Source organism: Ostrea edulis, chromosome 3, assembly GCF_947568905.1.
Source record: "Ostrea edulis chromosome 3, xbOstEdul1.1, whole genome shotgun sequence".
NCBI lineage: Eukaryota > Metazoa > Mollusca > Bivalvia > Ostreida > Ostreidae > Ostrea > Ostrea edulis.
The window spans coordinates 91,457,493-91,476,213 of NC_079166.1; the positions used below are offsets into that span (position 1 = coordinate 91,457,493).

At 36.5% G+C, this 18,721-nt stretch overlaps 1 protein-coding gene across 3 annotated transcripts in view; it reads right to left on the minus strand.

Annotated features, from left to right (window-relative positions):
• Positions 1-15,819, minus strand: part of LOC125675568 (parathyroid hormone/parathyroid hormone-related peptide receptor-like) — a 36,751-nt gene extending 20,932 nt beyond the window's left edge. The window contains exons 1-5 of one of the 3 annotated variants that reach the window (XM_056159398.1): positions 9,290-15,819; positions 5,245-8,795; positions 2,420-2,530; positions 1,793-1,911; positions 588-682 (exon numbers count right to left, since the gene is read on the minus strand). In XM_056159398.1, coding sequence (XP_056015373.1) covers positions 588-682; positions 1,793-1,911; positions 2,420-2,530; positions 5,245-5,350 — 431 coding nt within the window. In that variant the 5' untranslated portion in view covers positions 5,351-8,795; positions 9,290-15,819. Of the gene's footprint in view, positions 1-587; positions 683-1,792; positions 1,912-2,419; positions 2,531-5,244; positions 8,796-9,289 lie in introns of those variants that run through there. The other 2 variants (XM_056159399.1, XM_056159400.1) reach the window with 2 other exon arrangements.
• Positions 15,820-18,721: the final 2,902 nt, after the last annotated feature.

The window sequence follows — 18,721 nt, forward strand, 5'->3', positions numbered from 1 at the left end:
CAGACAAGAGACACAGGCCCTCTACTGTACATACACGTCTGGTTATTAAAACCGGACAAGAGATACAGGCCCTCTACTGTATATTCACGTCTGATTATTAAAACCAGACAAGCAATATAGGCCCTCTACTGTATATACACGTCTGATTATTAAAACCGGACAAGAGATACAGGCCCTCTACTGTATATACACGTCTGATTATTAAAACCAGACAAGCAATATAGGCCCTCTACTGTATATACACGTCTGATTATTAAAACCGGACAGGAGACACAGGCCCTCTACTGTACATAAACGTCTGGTCATTAAAACCAGATAAGAAGTACGGGTCCTCTACTGTACATACAGATATAACAACTTGTTCCTGTGTGACGTTTTCATTAATATCGAAAACCAGTTAACATTTAAAAAAAAATTAAAATTGGGAATGAAATGTAGCGTGTATACCCGATCAGCTGCACGATGCTAAACATATCGTTCAAATGGGCAAACCACCATATTCCTTCACAACTCTGTATATAAAAAGGTGACGTCTGTAAAGGGTATAACTAAAAATTGATGTTTAACTGTAATGAAATGATACTCACCTAAATCTCACCATCAAACAAACAGCAACAAACAAACAAGCCAGCGACACGATGTAGCCCACCACGCACAGCCTGCTCAGTATCGGTAGATGATCCTACAACAGAAACAGCAGTTTTCTATCCCACATTTCACATGAAGCCTTTTGTTTTGTCTCGGACTAGAATGACGTTCTGTCATTATATAAAGCGCGTCACAATTGGTGTCCGGGCGGGGCGGTTTTTTTTATTATATATGTTTCTTATACATATTTGCATATCAAGCATATTGGTCCTCGACAAAACAAAACACTTATTATTAGATTGGTTACTGACTGTCTACAGGTTACTGATTGTCTACAGGTTACTGACTGTCTATAGGTTACTGACTGTCTACAGGTTACTGACTGTCTACAGGTTACTGACTGTCTACAGGTTACTGACTGTCTGCCTATAGGTTACTGACTGTCTACAGGTTACTGACTGACTGTCTATAGGTTACTGACTGTCTATAGGTTACTGAATGTCTACAGGTTACTGACTGTCTACAGGTTACTGACTGTCTACAGGTTACTGACTGTCTGCCTATAGGTTACTGACTGTCTACAGGTTACTGACTGACTGTCTATAGGTTACTGACTGTCTATAGGTTACTGACTGTCTATAGGTTACTGACTGACTGCCTATAGGTTACTGACTGTCTACAGGTTACTGACTGTCTATAGGTTACTGACTGACTGTCTATAGGTCACTGACTGTCTACAGGTTACTGACTGTCTATAGGTTACTGACTGTCTACAGGTTACTGACTGTCTGCTTATAGGTTACTGACTGTCTACAGGTTACTGACTGACTGTCTACAGGTTACTGACTGTCTGCCTATAGGTTACTGACTGTCTACAGGTTACTGACTGACTGTCTATAGGTTACTGACTGCCTATAGGTTACTGACTGTCTATAGGTTACTGACTGTCTACAGGTTACTGACTGTCTACAGGTTACTGACTGTCTATAGGTTACTGACTGTCTATAGGTTACTGACTGTCTATAGGTTACTGACTGTCTACAAATTACTGACTGTCTATAGGTTACTGACTGTCTACAGAAATATATCGGGTTCTTCACTTCACCTTATATGCACTTCATCGGCAGTTTGTATTTTACTTTCGATAAAATTAAATATCAGACATAATCGTTCTTCATTAGATGGAGACGGGAACTATACATGCCTTTAGTGGGTTCGGCGGCTCTGTTTTGCTCCGGCATTCTGAGAAATCTGTCCATGTTCTGTTGTAGAACGGATGCACGTACCACTGTCCATTGGGTAAACACTCTCGCCGAGCTTTACCTGATGAAAACATTCGAATTTAGACAGGTTGATTTTCTGGATATGAATTCCGCAATTTCTAACAAAATCGTCAAGATCTATTCATTATAATGGAGGTTGTTGGCATCCCCGTGTTTACCGTGACGTCATCATTACTTTTATCGTGTATCGGTGTAAAAGAGAAATGAAACATTTCCTGAACATTCACTATCAATTCACATCAAAATAATTAAATAAAAATCTATTTCTGAAAAAAAGGGGGAAAAGATAGCATTAACCCATGGATATAACTAATCAGGAGGTTAATCTTGATGCGTTTAATTTGTTTGACTTTGAAAAGAACTTCTGTATAATTTGTTGATTTTCTTTAATAAAGCACGGCATTAAGTCCTGTAATGTTTCCCGCAACAGCAAGATACAAACAAACTAACACCATCTCTTTCAGATCACTCACACGTAAAACAAGTAAACCCATCAATATGTTGCACGAATCTCCATCTAAAAGAGCATGGAACTAAATTTCATTCACCTCTAGTATTGAAATTGTTGATGTAGTTTGGGCAGTTCTGTTCGGCCACAGTTCCTGCCTTTGTGTCTGGCCAGCAGACGAGATTGTCGAACGTCTGGTTGCAGTAGAGCCCTGTGTCGAGAAAAGCAAAGACGGGATGATGCAGGAATAAAGATGGATATTTTATTTTTCTTTGTTGTGTCAACATAACCAGGTTTGCTCATTTATGATGTTATTGTGTGTAGTCAACAACAGTGGTGACGTCGCGCTGTAACAATGTTCAGATTCTCAGAAAATCACTTTTCTATGATTAAGAAAAATACACGATTCTGTTTAGCTATCAGGATCATGGTAACAATGCTCATACTGTTGTATAACAATACATTACATGGATGCAACACGGTAATAAGAAGTACAGGATCTTTTCCACGTGACCTTTATACCCCAGAAGACAACAGCGACATACATGATCAGAGCACATTTCCCGCCCGGTGTGATTTTCTGAAGCTGTCTTGCTTTGCAATCAACAATAAGTTTTACTTTTCTCTCAGTGACTTTGGTCTTGTTCAAATGGCCGTGGACCAGAGACATCGACATGTCGTAAGCATGATTATATATTTGAAGTGACTACAAATGCACTAAAATGTAAGTCTTTTATATGGAATGCAGTGATGGTAGTCCTCCGTGATACAGACATACGAACACAAATTCGCCCTTACTGTAGAATCATTTAAATTCGTGGGGGCCCATTTTCGTGGATTGCTGAATTTTTACGGATTCGTGAGGACGTAATTTCGTGGATTTATATATTTGTAAGAAAGATAACTCTGGAATGTAATTATGATTCTTTATTCGTTGCATTCTCGTTACAATATGGCCCTATGTTTTAAGGCTTCCGATGCCTATGGCCGTTGAACTAGAAAATGTTTACATTCTCTGTGTTTTCTCCTAGATTTCTATTGAAAGTCACCGCATTTTGTAACAATGAAGACACCGTTCGTTTCACTTTAGTTAGATTCGGTTTTTAGGACCGTCTTTCTGCGTATGAGGACATATATTCACAAAGTACTGTTTTGAACTACTAACAAATAAGCAAACAAACGTGATAAAGCGGTGCGCAGTGACATGTAGATTAACCTGAAATTCAATAAAGAAATACAAATATCCATTTCTTGTTTCCGGTGGTTTATGCGATTAGAGTTTGTTCTTCGTGGACCATCGTTCAAATATGGAAATCTTTACTTATATAGATACAATTCAAGATCACTAAATATCGAGACCAATCAAGGTCACTAAAGATAGAGACAAGTCAAGGTCAGCTAAATATACAAGTCAAGATCACTCAATATATAGACAAGTCAAGGTCACTCAATATATAGACAAGTCAAGGTCACTCAATATATAGACAAGTCAAGATCACTCAATATATAGACAAGTCAAGGTCACTCAATATAGAGACAAGTCAAGGTCACTCAATATAGAGATAAGTCAAGGTCACTCAATATATAGACAAGTCAAGATCACTCAATATAGAGACAAGTCAAGATCACTCAATATAGAGACAAGTCAAGGTCACTCAATATAGAGACAAGTCAAGGTCACTCAATATATAGATAAGTCAAGGTCACTCAATATAGAGATAAGTCAAGGTCACTCAATATAGAGGCAAGTCAAGGTCAGGTGATTATCAACTGCTACTGCTAAATGACAGGTCAATAATATCTATGTATTACTAACTTGAAAGTATTAACATATTCAAGAAATACAGAATAATAAAATGTCTTTGGTTTGTAAAACAATAAGAAAGTTGCAAACATTAGAACCCGCGTCTTTGTTCCGTGTTTGCGACCTTTATTTCCCGTTAAACAAACTACAGAAATCATGTAATTATTTAAATATGTGTAGGCTTATACAGACCGGAAGGGGTCCCATTAATTTGACAAAATCATTACAATTTAATTAACTCGGGGAACTGTTTCTGGGGTAGTGTACAGAAAGTGGCCATTGCACATTTTAAAATGCCTTCCATTTATTATATAAAGTTAGATATACATATGCATCTTTCATGTATCAAAATTTTCAACCAATGAAACTCAATGTGCCACCGTCAGTGTGACAATAAACAATTACAGTGCATGTATACCCTCCCATTCCATGTATACCCTCCCATTCCATGTATACCCTCCCATTCCATGTATTCCCTCCCATTCCATGTATACCCTCCCATTCCATGTATTCCCTCCCATTCCATGTATACCCTCGCATTCCATGTATACCCTCCCATTCCATGTATACCCTCCCATTCTTCGCTACAGGCAGAGTCTATTTCTGTCTTTATTTTTCCTGATTATTATTTGGTTTCTTTTTTCCTGTTTTTTTTTTTTGTTTTTTTTTTGGCGCCCCCCCCCCCCCCCCCTATTTCCCTACAATAAAATTTCAAGAGCCCAATGGGACTCTTTTTAAAATCTTACAAGACAACAAGGTGGGGTCATATTCATCTGTGTTACGTACTTCCTTATTTATGGAGTTGGTTAGATTGAAGCCTCTTTAATGACAGCAGTTTGTTGAGAAAAAATGTTTCGATTGCAAGTTGTTAATAATTCAAACGTCTCCATGAGTTGCGCATGATGGATCCCCTCATAAATCAGAGTTACAGAGAAGCTTATATTCAATAGAACTGCTATATAAATCAGATTTCCTTGTCTGCCCATTGCCACATTAAGCACAATTTGATGCAAAGGTGTATGAAAAATAAATCTATCATCCGTCCAAGAAGGATGTTTTCAATGAATTTGTAACAACTGTAAGTTTGATTGAATTGCCAGAGAGCTATAAGTATACATTACCTGATATCGATTGCTTTCGGCCTGTAGTCTCATTAAGACAGCTCTTGTTCGCTTTCTGCAACAGTTCCACTTGCTTCTCTTTGATTATTGACTTCACAATATACATTTTCTGTCAGAAACAAAAGATAAATCATACAAAACAATGCACTAGCAATAAAATTCGCTTGCATATCTTTAGAAAGACGTTTTTTAAAAATGATTTTCAATTCTCAGACCTAAAGTCTCATTAACAAGGAACGGTTCTAGACAGAACGGATGTACTTCCCCAATTTATTTCATGTTAGTTGGTTATAAATTGTTTAATGTCCCGCTCGCGAATTTTTCACTGATATGGAGACGTCACGTAAAATTTAGGACTTTGGTCTGCGCGTACGGCCTTTGAGCAGGGAGGAATCTTTATCGTGCCAAACCTGCTGTGACACGGGGCCTCGGTTTTTGCGGTCTCATCCGCGTTTATTCGCATCTGACGACAAGCCAGGGGTACTGAGGATCTATCATAACCCCGATCCCCACAAGACAATTTTTTTTTTTTTTTTTTTTTTTTTTTTTTTTTTTTTTACATATTTTGTTTGGTTTTTATTTTATTTTTTACATATTTTGTTTGGGGTTTTTTTTGTATGAACATTATGATCACATTATTTCAGATGTTCTGTTGGGTTGAATGAAACATTTTCTTAATTCTTACACGCTCTCCTCCTATGTTGTCATTACAACAGACTCACAGGCCATAACAGCATTCACCTGACTTTTCAATTGGAACACCATAACAACAAATAAATTTCGGGGTGTTTTTCGGTTACGGAAATGTACGATGGTGTTCCATTTGTTTATGGTAGTCGTACTACATTTACGTCACTTCCTAGCAACGGCGTCATAATACGTTTGCACTCGGATCACCTCGGTCGATTCCATCTAGGGTACCGGAACCTGCTGAAGTTTGCCGAATGAATACGTTTTGTTACCCGGTTACTGCTTTGTTACGGCAATATTGCTCCGCGTATTATAAATTCATAAATTTATCTTAGAACTGGTCATGCATCAAATACGTTTTATTGGATTAAATCACATGTATAAGGAATGAATGTAATTTCTAATTATTTTATACGATATGAAATAAGTTGGGGCACTCCACGGCTTAAACATGCAATGCGTAAATTGTCCCAGGTTGTCCTTCAATCGAAATAAATGAATAAATTACTTGTATTCCATATCAAACATACACTGAATCTGCATATCTTTGAAACAATTGTAACAAAATATTGGTAAATATAACGAGATATCAACGTTCTTTCATATACAAATGCACGGGTGTAACGTATAATGCGATAATTATACGCAGTGTCAAGCCGAGTACAAGTTTAAATGAACGCTACTGGAAAAGACGGCAGACGATATTTCTAATGAATATGTTCCTTTAAAAAATCAGAAACAAAACGCACAGTCACGATTTCAAATGTAATCAATCTTAAATTCGATTATATCTGTGTATCAAAGAGGAATGAATTCCAGGTTCATTTATTCCCGCGAACCGTAAGAATGAGACAATAGGTACAAACATTCTTCAAGTCTTTGGAAGTGAGAAGATCAAAGCTATGCATTGGAGGTTAAGGGAATCTGATAAGCTCGACGCATGTTTGTTATGAATACTTCTGTAATGGTATTCTTTTGAAATAAACTTCGTAACTGACACTAGCACGCATAAAGTTACAAAATCGCCATTGTATTTTTGATTAGGAATAATAATTCTAATGAAAGAAATCCCGTATCAAGACTTGAAGCCTTACATTCGAACAGATACAGGGGGTGTCTTTCAGATCCACAGACAGGAATCCCTTGATATTTTAGTTTAGCCTGAAGCAAACAATGACTGATGAACTCATCAAAATCATGGAATAGTGTCATGGACGCGACATCACCACCGGAAGTTCAGTAGTTTCTCACTGTCTCCGGCTGAACGTAAAGGGTTATGGGATTTATGCCCCCCCCCCTTCTTGGAAGAAAAGTCTAAAGATTTAAATTTTTTGTCATTTGGACTCTTCAATCTCTTTTGGAATCGGAAGAGGTACAAACTGGGTAGCCATCACCTACCTCCCATTGAGAATTATCTGGATTTGTTCCATCGGCTTATTTATACAATATGCTGGACAACATCAACGACAGAAGTTCCCATTCAATATGACATTCTTATTTTAACTTAACATTTCGCTGCGATCGTGAAACTACACAAATGTGATTACATGTATTTATTTAACCCCTGTATTAATGGTCAATGTTATCATTATTAGCATCGCATGGCGAACAATAGGCTGAAGAACATGACTATGACTGTTCATGTTATGAGGTGCTTTCACACACCTTAATCCATCTAGATAGCCATAATCGCACTCAAATAATACATACTTCCCCCCATATTTTTAGAATTATTTAAAACTCTATAGTTAAAGACATTTCTAGTACCTCTGTTGATGGTGAGATTATAACACAGCCTGTACATGGCGCTGTGCGCGTGTTCGGAAGTCCCCGATACAACTCATCATCCTTAACAAGTCAATTAACCAAATAACAAAACATCGCGTACTGGTCCCTGATCGGAAAGTCAAAATTACGTCAAGTTTCCTCCCCGTCTGTCCATCCGTCTGCCCCACTTCATTTCCCGAACTAATGTTAAACTCGTCATGTAACCCCCAGAAAGGTAGGTGGGCGAGCGATTGTTTGCATAAATATGCTCTCAATATTCTTGTTTCTTAATACATTTATCAATATACAAATGAATCAATGACCAAAAATTACATTTCATTTTCTACCTCTACATATTTCACATTGTAAAGGTCTGACCTGCATTTTTCTTGTATTCCGTCAAGAAATTTAGCCTCACCAATGGTAGGTTACAAATGTATTTAGCCTAGAGGGCAGGGGGCTCGTATATTGACCCTATTGCCGCGTTCAACCTGGGACGTTCAACACAGATAGTTACGGCTCCTTCACTAAGCGCCCGGCATTTAAGGAAGATGCTACACCATATTTTTATGTGGATAAAAAGTGAAGGATATTTATAACAATATTTTGAAATTAGAAACTTTCAAATTCACTTTATTTAATCTGAAAATGCAGTTTAATAGAAAGAAAAATAAAACCCCTGCTGGACTCGAAACATAGGACCTACAGTTCTGCAGTTGACATCTGACCTTCTGAGCTAGGCAATTAAGTTAACAGGAATATACAATTATAGCTCATATTTATATTTTCATTCAAGTTTTAAAAGGAAGTCAGTCATTATGACCATGCAGTACACATTCTTAAATTGAACTGTATAGAACTTTGCGATATGACCTTCTGACGGAGGTCACGTGTCACTGTGGGCGTTGGCACGGTAAAGATCCCTCGCCGCTACGGTCCTGAAATAATACCTGTGATATTTGCAAATAAAGAATTATCAGGAGAACATGGTACATTTTTCATGCTTAGAAAAATTAAGTTATTGTAGAAGGTTATTTCGAGTAAAGGCATATCATCGTCACTAGCCACGCTTACGGGGATTTGGAGTACCTACCCTATCCCATCTTCGCAAGTCAAGGGTTATTGATTCGTTACCTCGCACTAACCCTTGACATCAGTGGCTGTATAAAAGTTGGGCTCATTCTGATTGTTTCCACAAAAGAGTGGGAACCAATGAGAATGCGGTTCTATTTATAACAACACGAAACGAGAGATTCAAATAAAAACACGTGTATTGATACCTACAGTTATGGCTATTTCAATCGTTTAAGCAATATTGTCTTAAGCAAAAAGGTTTCCAAACTTGATCTACTATCAATAAACGTAATTAGTGGTGTGGATATTACAATTGCGCGTATTTATCAATACAGCAGTATGAAATCGCGTCATTTGTATCCATGTACACCATAACAAGATGCAGTGATTTCATTGGATGTTTTATTTATAGTAAATTGCGTAATGGTCTAATGTGCCCACCTTTTATATAGCGACTGACGTCAAGGGTTAGTGCGAGGTAACGAATCAATAACCCTTGACTTGCGAAGATGACCCTATCCCAAACATGGCTGCATGATCGATTTTCATGAATACTCTTGACCAATCAAAGTCACGGTAACATATTTTGATATTTTAATGGCTGCACCTATAGGAAACGTGTAGCATATGTTTACAAATAATTACAGGGAAAACACTTATAGATCACTCTCTTAGAAGTTATATAATAAATGAAATCCGCCGTAACAACAGATGCCATACTTACTCTTGTGTCAATAAACTGATTTCTATTGGTTATTGAATCAGTTCCTCCTAATCGGCAATCATCAGATTATTCCGCTACGAGGTATATGTGATGATCTACGGGTTTTATGGGCTTTTTCTTCTTTTTTTAAAAAAATTATTTATCTATATTTTTGTTTGCATCCCCACAATTGTTGGAGCTCTCCGATTAGTTGATACATGTATATGGACATGCATGTAAATATTCACTTATAGTCGATGACTTTCTTAAGGAGGTATGCTACACCAGAGAAATTTGATAAGGATGAAAAATGGAGGGTATGAACAACACTATTTTGAAATTGAAAACTTTCAAATTTACTTTATTTAGTCAAAAATGCAGTCTTAGTAGAAAGCAATCTGCAAAAAAATTAAAACCCCTGCAGCACTCGAAGCCGCGATCTACAGTTCAGTAATCATGTGCTAACCTACTGGGCTACTAGCTAGGCGAAGATTTTTGAAATGAATAGACAAATAGTGCAGACAATTATATTTTCCCCCATGTTTTAAAAGGAAGTCAGCCATTATGACGATGTAGAGCACCTCCTTAATCACACAACGACGGCTACAATATATAGTGTGAACAGGGACAATAAGAATGGTTTGCGACTATGCAGTAAAGGATAAAAAAAAATCCCAGTGATCTACAAAGAAGCAACAGATTACAGTGCGTCGCAAGTCTCGTCTGTCGTGGTATTGCGGGGGAAATATCAAGCTTTGAATGCAGCCCTTTTGCGTACAAGACAACAAACAAAACGTTGGTGTAGCCAGACAAGCCCGTCGGACAGCCGGCGTTTAATAATCTTACAACAAATACTCTACAAGGCAACTGACTTAAACAAGCTTATGGAAGTATTGAATTAGATAATAAAATGTCGAGAAAAACCCCCATCATTGACGCTAAAACCGCCAAGGAAAAAACATAGATGGAATTTTTTTTATTGGGGGGGGGGGGCTATGGTTTCCATAGTTGTGTCTGAAAGCAAGTGTTAAGTAACTTCTAAGGGTGAATATCATACCTTGTTCATAATAAAAAGAAAACTGTGCTATGTGGACTTGGAAGTGAGACTGCCTTAATTACTCGTGACATAGATACTTAATATAAGTCCTCTTTTGGTCACAACTTGTACATGTATCACTGCGCATAGGCATTCGAACACGTTCTTACGTGTATCATACAACGTTTTCCCTGCTATTCTTCCAAACGCGGGATAATTACACTATTCACGATCGCAATGGATTTCTTAAGCTGTACATATCAACAAATCTTCAAATAAAATTAAATTAAAAAATAAGAATTATTTACTTTGATATTACACATAATTTTAAAGTATTATGCATGCATATAATGCTGATCACAAGATGACCTTCAAGTCACCTCTAACCGGTACAGGCAGTGAGAATAAGAAAATCAATCTGATTAAACAACGGCTTTGCACAAATGCAAGTTGACGACTGTTAGCTGATATTCCGTGAGAATGCAACAGAAGAAACGTGAATCTTTACAAATCCTGCTTTGAAGGGTGTGATGTATTGCGGAATTGCTTTATAATTGATTTTTGTTTCCGAGAAATTCCTCCAAATATGACGTTCAATGTTTTAGGAAAAATTTTAACCATGTCCTGATTTTTATCTACTTATTTATTTCATATATCTATTTATTCATTTTATCCATTTATTTATTTTATCTATTTTTTTTTTTTTTTTTTTTTTGTGACCGTGACCTTCCCCATCACATTGTATGTTACATTGAATCTTAAAGAGACTGATTCACGATTTTCCCCAAAATTTTGTTTTTCACTTTTAATGATCAAAATCTATTGTCTAATGTGTTTAAAAGATTTCACATAAAAAGTAAGGTTATGCATTATCACAGAACCTCATGTTAGAGAGTTTATTATTTGTTTTGTAAACAAGGATTGCAGTATGTTATTGTTTACGAAAATTTCTATCGATCTAAGTTTATATCTTTCACATTTCAAACATTCTGTGGGTAAAATGTGTCATCTAAAAGTTACAGTTTGTGACTATGCAAAATTATGATGCGTTATACAAAATTAACATTTCACTGGTTTGTTTGTATACATGAAAAGAATCGAGTCTTTCTTTACATAACACAGATTTAGGACTAAATTAATGCTTTCATTCTTGCATTCAGAAGGTCAAAATGTTGGCTGTTATTCAGTTATATTTCTAATATTTAGCATCAAAAATGACATTTTTTTCAAAAATCATGAACCAGTCCCTTTAAGTCATATTTCGATTTAATGACATTTTGCGCATGTGCAGAGGCAATTGATGGCGAGTCACATGACTGATACGACCATGGGACAATAAAAGAGTACTGAACGTTTCCCTTACTTCGTCTTTTAAAATAACTAATACCTGGATATTAGTATAAATTTTGGTGAGGTACAATGGCAGATATTTTCATTCCTAGTTTACAGTGTTCGACCAATGAGGTCAGTAATGGAGAGGATGACCACAAGCCTGCCGTCCCGTCCTTTTCTGTGTTGACTAGAATATTTATAAACTAAACTAGATACCAGACGACTGTCGCCGTAGATGAAAAGTACATAGTACCTAAAATTTCAAATAGCAATCAATTACTGAAATACTAGTAGATTGCACCAAATTATAGCTCCTCATTGGAGACCCTCGATCGGGTGCGGCTCTGTTCTCAACATCGGAACCCAACAGGCGGTCTCTATTAAAAAACGATGAGATCGGACCGTACATGGACCGCAAGTGTCCGATTTGCTGTAATTTCAGCACCTACATAATTGAAACTGTTAAAATGACGACGGTGTAATTTACTTTGAGGTCATGCATGAAAAGGGAAAAAAACGAACATTGGACATTTCCTATAAAGAATGCAAAATTAAGCGTAAGGGAAACACGAACCCCCGGGCACACCCAGAGGTGGAATCAGGTGCCTAGGAGGAGTAAGAAACCCTGTTGACCGCTCATAGCCGCCCTACATCTTAATCAGGTAAACGGAGTAATCCGCACTTGATCCCAATCGGTATGTAAAGCACGTCCTAACAATCAGTATGTAAAGCACGTCCTAACAATGGGTATACAACACGTCAGACATCATTCAATTCAATGACAGATGGTATTTGTAAACTAGATCATTATAACATCCATAGAATTTGCGAAATGCTGACTTTAAGCGAGACTGTTAAAACCCCTGTAACATCAAGTGTTTTGTCATTAGTTTGTCTCCATTTAAAAACTGACCATACTCAGAACATAAGTGCGTATTGACTCAGAGACATAAACATCATCAGTATACAGGTGATAATGGTGAACAGTGATCAATCTCATAACTCCTATAAGCAATACAAAATAGAGAGTTGGGCAAACACGGGCCCCTGGACACACCAGAGGTGGGATCAGGTGCCTAGGAGGAGTAAGCATCCCCTGTCGACCAGTCACACCCGTTAACATCTATATATGCATGTTCAATAATAATTCAAGGTATGAAACAGATATGCAAGGCTGAAGTGTTTTTATTTTCGAGTTCACTTGGATATGTCAAATCCACATTTGAATTAGAATGAGTATTATCAAAAGACAAAACGTCGTGAATATAACCAAATGTCGAGTTGAAAGCCATAGCAAAATATTTTTCTTCTCGTGCAGAAGCTATGAATATACAAACAGGTCAACTGATAAAGGAGCACACTTTGTGTTCATGGGAATTCCAAGACTGTAGATATTTTGAATGAGCAACTCCAGCATCCTTATAGTATCACATTCAGAGTACTTGTGCGAAGAATTGGAGAGATGTTTAACAAAGTCATTCTGTGGATTGATCACTAGATATGAATATATTCGTGTTCCATTTTTATTGAAGAAGCAGCTGTCTATGATGTCAAAAAGTCTAGTCTTGAATTCATTGTGAGGAATGGTCATGTAACTTGTCGAAAAGTCCGACATTTTATGTTGTCGGCTTTCGAAGAATTATTTGATTTCAAATTTGCTAAAAGATCTTTGGGATCTTTTAGAATCCACATTTGATTCACACCACTTCTTGCATATGTTGTGGTATAATGCATTTGAAGTTTCTTTAATTTTCACCACAGTGAGGAACAAAGGTAGAACATTTACTGAATCCAGCAACGCATTTCTGTGTGTAAGGGTTTTTGAGAAGCATTGAAATTCAGCATAGGCACTGTAACTCATATTCATTCGTCCCATTGACTGAGATATTAAATGCAATTAGAATACACCATTATTTTGAAGAATTTCATCTATTGAAAGGGCAGTTGGAGTATAAGTAAAATTGTCGAATATGAAATGAATGCCAAGTTTAAGATGCGCCTTACAAATACAATGTTGCTACAAGCTTTGTCAGCTGGAACCGAAACATTTAGCTTGAATTCCAAAAAATAGCATATCGAGAGACGGCCGCTAGATCAAGTCATAGTTTGAATTACACGGAAATATTGGGCTTGACGATTATCCATGACGATTATACGTGGGTTAATTCCAGTGTCAATCTTTAGAGTTCACTACCACTAATAACATTCACTGAAACCTAATCAAGATGGCGGTCTTCTTAGCCATGTTAGTGTTATCTTAAGGAGGAATAACACATCGTCATAATGGCTGATTCCTAATGAAACATGAGTATAGATATCAGTAATATTTGTACATTCCTTTTAGATGTAATACCCTAACTGGTTAACGTGTCAGCTACTGATCTCTAGCTACTGGCTTCGAGTCTAGTTGCGGTTTTAATGATTTTTTCCCCAGATTACGTTTCACTAAAACTGCATTTTAAACTAGATGAGATAAATTTGAAAGTTTTCAGTTTCAGTTGATCGTACATATTCTCCACTTTCCTTCCATACTAGATTCGTGTTATTCCTCCTTAATTTTCCGTAGTTCAGTTCTGTGACGCGCACGCAGTGAAATACCGCCATGTTGCTTATCGTTCCCTGCACACTAACATTAATGAAAATCAAAACGATTATAACTGGGGTTTTTTTAAGACGTACTATGATTATTTGGACGTTGAAAATTAATTTGTGTATCTAATTGCTATCTAAATATATTGAGATATATCGGTATTTTCAACAGGGTATAGTTTAGAATATCTATCTGATAAAATATATGTGGGAAAATACTATACACAAACATGATTGTTCTTAGAGATAAAGTGAATGTATGAAAATCAACGGGTTTCCTTTAAACTGGAATCTGCCAATAGCTACGCAAACATGTTAACTGTATTAGCGTGGAGGGTCTGTGGTTCGGATGGGACTTTAGAACATTAGGAGATCCATGTTAAAAATTCGTCGGTGGTAATATGAAAATTCGGAGATACAACATCTATCTCGTAGTCAGAAAAATTTGCGACCTAAAATGATTTTTCATAATAAGTGGATTTGTAGCTTTTTGTCTGGTTTATTGTTCCTCCAACAGACAACAGCACTCTGTGGGTATATAAACGAGTGAAAAAGAAAAAAAAAAAAAAAGAAAATTAAGAAGTTTGGTTTCGTGTGAGAAGCTAAAAGCTCATTTTAATTATTCGTTTAAAATGCGAAATCCAAGGCGCTATGCTTAGTGGGTATATTCGAACATCGGAGATTGATTTGAGTCTCTAATCTAGCCCATCGTAAAACAATACGAACTCGGAGGTCAACCTTAAAAATAAACAATAACACAAACATATCAGGAAAACCCACATCTGAAGGTACTGGTAATTCTGGGTAATGGATAAAATAGATAGTGGTGTGTTTATCAACGACGCCGCAGGTCTTTACTTCCGGTCAAGCCACATCCGCCTTGTGTCCAGCATTCTAGTTTCGTGTCCACTACTTCTGTACTAACACATGTCTTTGTTTTCGTTTGTTCGTTACATTTAATAGCCAGAAATAAACTATTTAGTTCCGCTACTTTAAAGAGTTGGACTATTCAGTTTATACTATGTGTACAAACAGTCATTTACCAAAGGTACTTCTGTACGTGTGTGCGTGTGTGTGTGTGTGTGGGGGGGGGGGGGGTATTAGGCAGCTGGAATTAAAGAGAGGCTTTAATTAACGTCATCTTCCAGAAGAACATGAACAAAAATTGTAATAGCAGGGCGCATTCAAATATCTTTTCTATATATCTACGTACATATCAAAAGTTTCACAGATGATGTAAGTGCTAAATATTTATGACCATAATTATCAATCGGAACATTGTTCGGCTCAGAAAAAAACAACCTTAGACCATTGGGGTCACATGACAAGAAAAATTTTGTGGTCATCTCAATTTTTTACCGAGTTATCGCACTTATTTTTTGTGATTTTTTTCCCGGAATGATGAAAGGGAAGGGGTGTTTTGTTTGCAGATAAGAGATTTCGCTGTGATTTGGTGCATGATATGAATATCTAATAAATCATGCCTAAAAGATTCAGATATAAACATTTTAATGTGTTAGAGAAAAATATTTATGAAAATTGAAAACGTTATTGGTTTATATATTTTTTTAATCTACGGACAATCTAATTAAAATTAGAGGTTAGATCCGCTCACATACTCACTACACAAACATCTAACAACATCCCGTAGAGGGTCACGTCAGAGGTCAAATTTGCATGAAAAATTAACCAATCGCTACAAAGGTGGAATGTCATCGGCATCCAATGAAAATCCTCATTATATACTGTATTTGGTTACTTATCAAAGATGGCGACCGATGAAGAAATGGAAGCGATTAAAACCGCTTTGGATATATTTGATCTCGAGGCTTTGAAAATGAACAAGAACAGTTACTTAAATGTCATCTTGCTGAAGTATACATGAAAAGATCCCCCGATGTCGCCATAGTTTAAAATTTAAACAAACCACGCGATAAATAAGTCACGATCGTGGGTGCCGTCATTTTTTTTTTTCTCTTCCTTGCGTAAACAATACTGGATTGTGGGGTAATACCCTATCGATATGAAGGGGGAAATTTGATTGGCTGTTGCAAATTTGACCTCTGACACGACCCTCTATGGGATGTTGTTAGATGTTTGTGTAGCGAATATATGAGCGGATCTAATATCTAATTTAATTAGATTGATCTACGGATAAAATCTTTAAAAAAAAAAACATGTCAGTTACAAAAGATATATATCGAAGAAATATATCATAAAAGAAATTGAAACAAAATGACCTAATTTTAATCACCATATTCAAACTGGAGAAAAAAGTGTCAATCCCGATAAAATTGATAGAAATTACGAAAATGATCATATTGTTGCTAATTGTATGCACTGTTGATCAAAAAATCAGTTTCCTTATAAAGTCGTTTGATTTGTAAAACATTTACATCAAGGAAATGTAGTTTTCTGATTACGATGTTCTCCTATGGCTACTTTTTTTTTTATAATTCCGATCGGGCTTGGTTCAAAGTAGAAAATCCGTAATATTTCTGAATTTTAACTAATTCATTTCAATTTCTTTTTAAAACGTTTCCCTGATATATCTTTTTCCTAACTGACATTTTTTTTTTTTTTTTGAAGATTATATCGTAGATTAGAAAAAAAACATTAGCAAATAACGTTTTCAATTTTCATTATTTATTTTAATCTAAAAAATTAGAACGTCTATCTGAGTCGATTAGCACGTTTTCTTAGATATCCATATTCAGTGCGTATCTACACAGTGGCACTGTATGCACGTGCTTACAAATATTTTCGTTAAATTTTTATTACATATTACGAAAAATGTCCTCAGCTTAAAAATGTCCTCAGCTTTTAGGGGACTGCCCCCCCCCCCCCCCCCCCCCCCCCCCCCCCCCCCCCCCGACACCCTGCTTACAAATATTTTAAACCTAGCTAAGCCACTTATATTATGCATCAAATCACAGCAAAATGTGGACTCTAGAGTATCTTATTGCAAACAAAGTACCTTTTTTTTTATCATTCAGGGATAAATCACAAAAAAATCATGAGAAATACGTGAGAGCTTGTATCACGTTTTCGATGGTGAAATCATACTCATAAGAGGCGGTTTTAACAAGTCGATTAAATAAACATTTAGTGTAATGATCTACCTTAAGAGAAAATATTAATGGACAGTTTGTCTTCATATTACATAATAAGGGTTATTTGATTAAAACTGTATGTTATATAAAACGCGCCATATCTTAACATCAGAATGGACAGGAAATAGAATTTGTGTTTCTTTTGCATTTGTCCTGCGTAGTCGATAATACGAAGTTGTTGTTTTGGGTGGGGTTTTTTTACCACGAAAATCGTTGTATCCTGGGCCTTCATCCGAGTTTTTCCCCATCAACTTGACGCATAAGCCGAGTGATTTTGTGCACGATATGAAAAACGAGAATTTAGGGAAAAGTGGTAATTTACGCGTGGGGAAAAATTACACTAATTACGCGGTCACGTAATAAGCGCGTAAATTTCCCCCACGTGTAGAGTTATAAATAGTTCATATAATATATGTTATATTCAGTTATCGCTTATTTTCCCCCCACATGTAATGTTGAACGTGGATAAAGACGTATTTAACTCCCAGTGTAAATAACAACTTTTACATTAATATAGACAGTATATCTTCATGTCACATATTTCAACGTTAAAACACATTTATTTAGAAAATGTAAAGGAAGTTAGCTAAAATCAACACGGAATATTCTAGATAATACTAGTGCCGTGTAAGTACTAAAAGTGAGCGTACTCTTACTGAATATTGTGTTTTCTAATAACAGTGTTGATATGAGATAATTAGTGACTGTGTATGCAACATTATCGATGCACATGGGTGGGGGGGGGGGGGGGGGGGGGGGGGGGGGGGGGCTCAGGCAGAAAAACCGAAGTGAATATTCCTACTATGGGAACATTATTTGAGCTAGCTCTGTCCTGTAGCAAATTAAAGACTTTCCTAGGGTTCATAGAAACAATATACATTATCATGATCTATTTCTTTCCGATGTAGATAGAATACTCGCACATCGACACCACACCGCCTCATTATCACATCACTGTAGTCATCGAGAATGGTGATGACGACAACTTTAGTGATGATTATGACGATGATTGCGATGGTGATCGATGAAAGGAAGAGGATAATGCTTCAGGACGATGGTGGAGGTGGAAAGGACTCTTTCAAGATTTAAAATAAAAACAAAACCTTAAGATTAAATAGAATATGTATGCAATTATTACGTCTACAATATAGTATAAAGGGTGTGGAACTATAT